The sequence below is a fragment of the Coffea arabica genome, chromosome 11e (assembly GCF_036785885.1).
Source record: "Coffea arabica cultivar ET-39 chromosome 11e, Coffea Arabica ET-39 HiFi, whole genome shotgun sequence".
NCBI lineage: Eukaryota > Viridiplantae > Streptophyta > Magnoliopsida > Gentianales > Rubiaceae > Coffea > Coffea arabica.
The window spans coordinates 48,799,492-48,808,807 of NC_092331.1; the positions used below are offsets into that span (position 1 = coordinate 48,799,492).

General features: G+C 36.8%; 1 protein-coding gene and 1 non-coding gene across 2 annotated transcripts; both read left to right on the top strand.

The window, feature by feature from the left end:
- The first annotated feature begins 1,133 nt into the window (after positions 1–1,133).
- Positions 1,134–2,264, top strand: LOC140021336 (uncharacterized). Its single transcript, XM_072072097.1, has 2 exons — positions 1,134–1,482; positions 1,621–2,264. The coding sequence occupies exons 1-2, from the start codon at positions 1,134–1,136 to the stop codon at positions 2,262–2,264; spliced, it is 993 nt and encodes a 330-aa protein (XP_071928198.1).
- A 5,996-nt stretch (positions 2,265–8,260) lies between these two features.
- On the top strand, positions 8,261–8,367 carry LOC113719796 (small nucleolar RNA R71). The gene has a single exon (XR_003455040.1). It is a non-coding gene; the product is annotated as a small nucleolar RNA R71 (small nucleolar RNA).
- The last annotated feature ends 949 nt before the right edge of the window (positions 8,368–9,316 follow it).

The following is a 9,316-nucleotide window of genomic DNA, read 5'->3' on the forward strand; positions in this document are numbered from 1 at the left end:
AGATATGAGAGATGTCCAGATTTTTGCTACAAGTGTGGAGTACTTGGACATGGAGAAAAGTCATGCAAGGAAGTAATACAGATATGCAAAAGGAAACAGGAACATCAGTACGGTCCTTGGATGAGAACCAATACAGGAAAATCATCACCCCAAAAGGAACAACAGAATAAGTATAACTCTGAGAATAATCATTGGGGCTATAAAGATGGTGAGATGGTTCTGTTAAATCCTAAGGAAAAGGTGAATATGAAATATAGTCAAAAGGACTTTATGCCAAGGAGAAAAGAAGTCAATAGGAAGGGAAATGAAGAGGAACAGACAGATAGGGAGAAGTCCAAAGAGGTTGGAAGTGATGAGGTACAACAACAAAGAGTTGATGTTAACTGCAGTAAAGAGAAAATGCATAGCTTCAATTCAAATAGCAGCAAAAGTCAGAAGGAAAGTTGTTCCAGTGAAGCTTCAAAAATACTCATTGGGGGAAAGAGTAACAGTGTTATTGAAGAAGGAAGGATGAGTATCTCTAAGAAGGTAGAGAAACAGGGGAAGAATAAAGGTGAAGAGAAGAGGAATGGACTGGAGCAAAAAGCACAGGAGCTAATGCAAGTAACAGTAGTGGAGGAAGATTCTGGTAGACCTGAAATAGCCTTAATGCCAATTGATCCAGGATCTTCTGACGTGGGTTCAAAGGCTGCCCAGAAACATAACAGGAATATGAAGAAACAGTTGAGATCTCCCAAAATCTCTAGACAGCCATTGAGAGAACTGAGGGGGAACAGGTCTATGACACCTCAACAAGGGAAAAGGAAACTGAATTTGGTGGATGAAGACATGGTGGAAGTGCAGGTGAATGAAGTTGGTCCTAAGAGAAACAAAAAGGAAGAGGGGGAGGGGAATCTGAGTGAGAATCTGGAGGGGGTAGGGGCCAACCTCAACTGGCCCCTCATGTTTCAATGAAGGTTCTGGTGTGGAACTGCCAAGGAACAGCGAGCCCTTTGATAATTCCCTAGTTGAGGGAGGCTAACAACCTCCTCTTCCCAAACTTAATCTTTCTAAGTGAAACCAAAAACAGGTATAGTTATATAAAAAAGGTCCAAAAACTTCTGAGATTTGAGGAAAGTGTGATTGTGGAAGCTATGGATAAGAAAGAAGGCATGGCCTTGTTTTGGAACAATGATATAGAGGTTAGGAAAGTTGTTACAACTGCCCTCACTATAGAGGCACTAGTGATTGACCCGGATACTCAGCTTGAGTGGTGGTTTATTGGTGTTTACATGAGCAGTGATGCTAATATAAGGAAACATCAGTGGACAGTTTTGATTGTGAGACAACAATTGTGGGAGGATAAATGGCTTCTAGCAGGTGATTTCAATGACATTCTTTCTAATGAAGAGAAGTGGGGAGGGAGAGCAAGAGATGATAGAAGCTTCAAGGATTTTAACGGTTTTATTGAGCATAACAGCCTTGTGGACCTAGGATTTATTGGTAACCCCTGGACATAGAGCAACAATTGGGAAGGTGAGGGGGAGATAAGGCAAAGATTGGACAGAGGTCTGAGCACCATAAGCTGGGGTCAAAATTTTGATAAAGCTAAATGTGAACATGTGGAAACTCTGGGATCAGACCATAGCATGCTACTCATAGACAATTGGCCTAGAGCAGAAAAACGAAGATCAAGATTTTTCTTTGATAAGAGATGGCTCAAAAGGGAAGACATTAATCAAGTGGTTGAGCAAGCTTGGAAACTACCAATTGAGGGAAACAATATGTATAGGATTACTAGACAGGTTCCTAATTGCAGAGTGGCTCTACTCAAATGGAAAAACAAATTCACAAGAAACTCTTTGCTAAGAATCAATCAAGTTAAGCTTCAGATTAAGGAGATCAAGGACTCTAAGGACTCAAGAGTTAAGGATAAGATTGCATATTTGAAGAAGCAGTTGAAAGAGGATTGGGCTCAGAAAGCAAGGATTGATTGGCTGAAAGAAGGGAACAAAAACACCAAATTTTTCCATGCTTGTGTGAAAGGAAGGAGAAGGAAAAATAGAATGCTTAACATTCAAAAGGAGGATGGAACTTGGACAAACAGTGAGGAGGAGTTGGGAAGGGAAGTAGCTGCCTACTATAGAGCCCTTTTCTATAGTTCAGGGAGTGAGGGTATAACAGAGATTCTTCATGGTATACCTCCTACTATCACTACTGAGATGAATGCTAAGTTAACTAGAGAGGTAGATGAGATGGAAATTAAATCAGCTCTTTTTCCATGAATCCTAATAAGGCACCAAGTCAAGATGGTATGTCTCCCTTGTTTTTTCAAAAATTCTAGCATGTTGTTAAACCTGATTTAATTGCAGCCGTTAGGCATTTTTTCCAATCTAGCAATTTGCCAAAGTCTTGGAATCATACGGTCATCTCCCTCATACCCAAAATTCAGAATCCTACTAATTTGAAGAGCTATAGGCCAATTAGCCTCTGTGATGTTTGACGGGATTTTTTTTATCAATGCAAGTTTAATTCCGAATTTACACCCGTTGGACTGCAAGTATACAGGTCGCAATTGTAGTACGAGATGTGTATCGGGTCGATCCCACGAGGAGCAATTTAAAACAATTATTAGATACTAATTTACTCTATTATTTAGACTCACAATTAATTTGAGCAGAAACTTCAGATTTTAATTCAACTACAAAAATTCTTAAATAGATAAATGCAATTTCACAATAGGAGTAGAATTCACTAAATATTAAGATCTAGGGATGTAGATTCCACTTATGACACAAAAGATCTAAAATGAATTAATTCAACACTTGTTACTGCTCTTGTTTAACCAAGGATTCATTTCCAGAAATACCAAAATCACATTCTCATGATAATAATGGGTTAAAACAGATTAGTTTTTCCTAATCTCTTGGTAAATACTAAATCTGTTCTTATTCACACATGAAATGCAGATTTCATCCACTTGAATGTATTTCTATTCTCATGAATATACTACTCAAGCTCTACTTATGTCATTCCATTATTTTTACCATTTCTCAATGAGTAAAAACAACTATAAACCTGCCATTGGTGATCAAGCAACAACAAGTAATCCAACATACACAAGTAGATAAGTTAATACAAGACATAACAAGCATAAATCACAATCACTTCATATCATTTGGCCATAAGCTTCATCTACTCCCTAGATAAAGGAAATTAGCTACTCATGAATGATGAAACACTCATAACTTCATTAATGCAAATCATCATAAATTTACAAATACAAAAAGAGTAAAGAAAGTCTTAGCCAAGATATGGTGAAGCCTTCCAAAAATCTCCTTGTCTTGAACTTAGATGATTACAAGATGAAACCTCAATTGTCCCTTGCAAGTACCTAGCTAGAGAGACTATGTTTTTCTGTCAGAAACTAAGCTACGAATGGTTCCTAGATCTCTCCCCATATCTCTGCATAAAAAACACTCAAATGCTCCATTTTTCCAAGTCAAATTCTATCCTTTGATTCCCAAATCTCCACTTTGTTAGCATAGTCAAAAACCAATATTTTTGACTTGAAAATAAGCCACTTTTCTTGCCCTTTTGTCTTCTGAAGCATGTGCACCGAATTCCCTTGCATCTTATAGCTGGAAAGTGGTATGAACACAAGAGAATTGGCTGAGTCAAATTGCAGAATTTCGGCTATAAAACGCGCCTACACAAAACGCGGTTACAAGTCACGTTTTGTGTACTCGCGTATTCACTTTGGCCTTATTTCATCTGCGATTTTCTCTATCATAAAGGCCGAACTAGCTTTTGTGCAAAACACAAAAGTTGTAGCCCTTTGAGTTAGCTTTCCAATGCTTCAAGAATCATCCAAATCGGAGCTTTGTAGCCTGAGATATTATCGAAATACTGTCACCTGTTCAAACCTCTGTTTTAACTTCCGACCACAGGGTGCAGCTTCTGTATTCCAACGTTTTGCCCATGAATATGGCAGAAATGGATTTCGATGTCTTCATACGAATTGTAGGTCTCTTTCTTAGCTTTAAAATGGTATAAAAATCACCTCAATCCGATAAGTGTAGCTCCAGATATGGTCAAAATACTGAAAAGTGTCAAAACTGACTTGTATTGCATTTCCTCACTTGAACGTTTTTCACTTCATTCTTCTTGTTGCCACTTAAATTCATCACCAAATCTCTATTTTTCACCTCAATTGACCTCCTTTGGTGATTGATTCATTATTCCTGCATAAAAATGAAGTTTTTACTATTAAAATCAATAGAAATGCAATATTATCCACTTTTACCAAAAATATATAATTTTATCAAAAACCTCTTTATTTTAATTATAAAACTAAATAATCAACTCAAAATTAACTAATAAAATGCACTAAAAAATACGTAAAATAAACTCTTATCAAATACCCCCACACTTGAATCATTGCTTGTCCTCAAGCAATATAAAATTCCAACCATCAATGATCCAAAAATTTAAAATAAACATATGTAGTATTTCAACTCCATTTCCTTGAATCAAGGTAAATAACCCTTATGTGATCTTTCCATTAAGTTCAAGTACTCATAATATCAAGCAAAGAAGAGCCAAGTATACCATAATTTTACCAATTCAACTCAACTTCTTATTTTTATCCAATTTCGCAAGCAAGCAACTCCTATAGTCAATAAAGATGCTAACTAATCTCATGATCAACTTCTTATTTTTCTTAAAGAGGGATTTAATTTACTTTTTTTTTTTATATATATATATATATATATATATTTTAAGGATTAAATATTACTTAAGTTGTGAAAAATGCCTTTTGACGCGAAGATCAACATTTTTAGATGCAGATCCCCGGTTACTCAACATTTCACATACTCAAGTTGCTTTGCATACTCTTAATTCAAGTACCTTTTTACGCGAATGTCGACATTTGTAGATGCCAACCCCCGGTTACTCGGTACGAGAATCATTGGAGTAAAATAACCATTTTTTTTTTTTTTTTAACAATATATAATAAAATTCCCTCTAAGAGTAATCATGAGAAGAGTATGACACTTATTAACCATATTAATTTCTTATCTTATAAAATTAGATAAAAAGAAGAATTTTCATCAAATATACAAAATGTAGGCATAATTTTCTCCACTTTACTAGATATACTTTCCTATAGATGTAAAAATTATAATCACATAAAAATCATTTCCAAATTTCATGAGAAAAGAAGTATCAAAACCGCATATATTTATTTCAAAAGGATAAGTGACAAAATTTTATTTATTTATTATAGTTAATAACATATATATGTATAAGGTTTTGGAAAAATTTTGACAGAGTCTCCCCTTAAAAGTGGACTAAATCTCCCTGCCAGCAACCACAAGAAACACCATTTAAGCACAAGAATTATATCAAACACAACTAAAATCACAAGTACCACACATTTCTTCCCCCACACTTAGAATACACATTGTCCTCAATGTGTAAGGAAAGAAAAGAAAAGAAACAAAAGAAAGGAACAAGTGACTCCCCAAGTGAGATGACTGCAGTCCAGTGAAGCCTTGAATCATGAGTCATCGACTAAGATTTGTGAGGTGGGTAGAAGAGAAGAAAAAAAACGCGCCTGAAAAATTAAAAAGAGAGGAAAAAATGAAGCTGAAATCGCGTTTCTGAAGGCTATATTCAGACACACAAAACGCGACTAAAAACGCGCCTTCAACTCGCGTGTTTGAAGTCGCGTTTCCTGCCCAAATCTTGCAGGAATGAAAACGCGACTGTGTTGGAAAACGCGACTTCGAGTCGCGTTTCTGAAGTCGCGTTTTTGAGTCTTGATCCAGGCTTGAAAACGCGAATTCCATTAAAACGCGACTTTGGGTCGCGTTTTGAAGGCGCGTTTTCTTTTCTGCAGGTGCAGAATTGAAAACGCGATTCCTAGAAACGCGACTTGTAGTCGCGTTTGCTTTGAAAACGCGTTTTCTGCTTCGATTTTTAGCAGAATTTCAACTTTTGAAAAATTACAAAAGGTACCCCAATGACTCAAAATGCATCATAGATCATTTGTTTGCCAATTTTAATGGCTGGAACAAATGTAAAACATTAAAAACATGCATTTTACCCCTTTATAATGAATCAAAAACACCTTTAACGCAAATCGAGGGGTTGAGTTGTTTGATCAAAGTTCGCCTTTTTTGTACTCAATTGGTCTTCCTTGCCTTCAATTGCCAACCCTACATTACAAAAACAACAATTTAGCTAAAACATTGATTCAAACCGCAAGATCACACCAAGTTAACAAATATAACCTAAATATTGGGTTGCCTCCCAATTAGCGCTTTTGTTTATAGTCGTTGGCTCGACTGAAAAAGTTGAATCACTTTAGAGCATTAGAGAGAGATTTTCTCCCCATGGGTCGAAACTCCCGAGCCAATCCACCATGTGGTGAACCATGCATTGATCTTCATAGTCCAATTTCCTCAAATGCCAAGGAGGAATATTAGACTTGTCATAGAGAGGCTCAACTTCACCTTGGAGTGGATTTTGCTTGTCTTTTCTGAATTGGCTCAACTTTTCACCATTTTCTTCATGGAATGGAGAATTTATTAAGCCAACTTCCATCCTTATCTTCTCCTCCTTTGTTCCTACACCATGAAAGTTAGTACCAAGGACATTTATAAATTTAACTTCTTCGGTCCTTTCTTGGTTAACCTTTTCATCATATGGCATATTAGAAACAAGAGCAGTAGGCTCTATATTCCCTTCTTTATTTTCCAAATTGAATTCCAATTCCTCACCATTAACCCGTAATATAAGCTTACCTTTTTCTACATCAATCATAGTTCGTGCAGTGGCTAAAAACGGTCGTCCTAGAATAATTGGCATTCTCACATCTTCTTCAATATCTAAGACAACAAAATCCACAGGTATTATAGATTGTCTTACCTTTATGAGCACATTTTCCAAAATACCCATGGGACGTGTGATTGACCGATCCGCCAATTGCAATGTAATATTGGTAGCTTTTAGCTCTTGAAGTCCCAATCTCCGGGCAACCGATAACGGCATAAGTGACACACTTGCACCTAAATCACATAAAGCATTAGAAAAATGCAATTGACCAATAGTGCAAGGAATAGAAAAACTTCCCGGATCTTTCAATTTAGGAGGGAGTTTATTCTTAATCAATGCACTACACTCTTCCGTTAATGCTATCATCTCATTATCTACAATTTTCCTCTTCTTTGACATGATGTCTTTCAAGAAACGTGCATAAGAGGGAATCTGTGTTATAGCATCAATGAAAGGAACGTTAATGTGCAATTGTTTAAACATTTTGAAGAACTTTTCAAACTCCCGATCCTGTCCATCTTTCTTCAACCTGTGAGGAAAAGGTATCACATTAGAATTTAATTTGGGATGAAGTGCATCAATATCAATGATAACATGATCATTTTGACTTTCTTGCTCCCCTTCAATTGCTTGCTTCTTGTCTTTTTCACCACCTGAATTTTCAAAATCGAATCCCTCAACCGTTTTACCGCTTCTAAGAATGATTGCATTGACATGCTCTCTCGGATTCACTTCGGTTTTACTTGGTAATTCACCAGGGTTTCTATTGTTGATCACATTGGCAATTTGACCAATTTGAACCTCCAAGTTTCTGTACATCCCAGCTAATTGGTCCAACCGCCCCTCAACTCGCTCGAATCTATCCGAAGTCACCTTAGCAAGTTTTTCCACCGCGATCTCCCAACTTGGTTTAGTTTCAGCCTGTGGTTGCCTTGGTTGAAATCCCGGCGGATTGGTTGGCCTTTGTTGATTGCCTTGATCTTTCCATCCAAAGTTTGGATGATTTCTCCACCCCGGATTGTAAGTATTCGAGTAGGGATTATTTGGAGCATTTCGGTTGTAATTATTGACAAATTGTACCTGCTCAGAATCAACACACTCATTAATATCATGTTCACCTCCACAGAAAGAGCAACAAGCTACGTGTGCATTAGATGAACTTGGACCAACTCCACCTTGTCTACTTAGCAATTTCATCACATTATTCATTTGAGTACTCAGCATATTGAGAGTGTCCATTTCTATCATACCTGCGTGACGTCTCGTATTACCTCTTTCATTGGCCCATTGGTAGTTATTTGCTGCCATTTCTTCTATCAAATTATGAGCCTCTTGGGGTGATTTACCCATTAAAGCTCCACCTGCGGCTGCATCAATAATAGTTTTAGTGGAGAAAGATAAACCATTATAAAAGGTTTGTATAATCAGCCATTCGGGTAGTCCATGGTGTGGACATTTCCGTAACAAATCTCTAAACCTTTCCCATGCTTCATATAATGATTCTCCTTCCATTTGACTAAAACCAGTGATATCCATTCTTAGCTTAGCAGTCTTACCAGGTGGAAAATACTTATTCAAAAATGCCCTTGATAAATCATCCCATGTGGTAAAAGTGTTAGGAGCATGAGAGTGTAACCACATTTTTGCCTTATCTCTTAATGAAAATGGGAACAACCGTAACCTTATAGCATCATCACTAACTCCATTCATTTTAATTGTATCACATATTTCTAAGAATGTAGCTAAGTGTGAGTTAGGATCTTCTACAGCATTACCTCCAAATTGAGATTGTTGAACCATTTGGATAAGTGATGGCTTAATCTCAAAGTTGTTAGCATTTACCGTAGGCCTTGCTATGCTCGTTTGAGATCCTTGTGTTCCCGGTAGAGCAAAATCTCGTAGAACTCGCCTATTTGCTTCATTTTCAGCCATTTCTTCCTCAAATGGTAGATCTATTGAGATTTCCTCTATAGGTTGCCAAATCTCTTGTTCCTCTTGCTGTGGTGGATGCCTCCTTTGTCTACGTAGTGTCCTCTCAATTTCTGGATCGAAAGGTGTAACTTCCCGAGACGCCCGGTGCATACACTACAAACAGAAATAAGAGATATTATGCAATTTCAATTGTCAAAAACTGATTACAATATAAGATTAAATATAATCTAAAAAAAATAAAACTGTCTAAATTAATAAAGATGATTAGGCTCTAATATTGCCGCTCCCCGGCAACGGCGCCAAAAACTTGACGGGATTTTTTTTATCAATGCAAGTTTAATTCCGAATTTACACCCGTTGGACTGCAAGTATACAGGTCGCAATTGTAGTACGAGATGTGTATCGGGTCGATCCCACGAGGAGCAATTTAAAACAATTATTAGATACTAATTTACTCTATTATTTAGACTCACAATTAATTTGAGCAGAAACTTCAGATTTTAATTCAACTACAAAAATTCTTAAATAGATAAATGCAATTTCACAATAGGAGTAGAATTCA

Bases quoted from the DNA above. Each gene is read 5' to 3' on its own strand.
- LOC140021336 (XM_072072097.1), top strand. From the start codon at position 1,134: ATGGATAAGAAAGAAGGCATGGCCTTGTTTTGGAACAATGATATAGAG. The intron at 1,483-1,620 runs GTAACCCCTGGA...CTCTGGGATCAG, and splicing joins TGTGGACCTAGGATTTATTG to ACCATAGCATGCTACTCATA.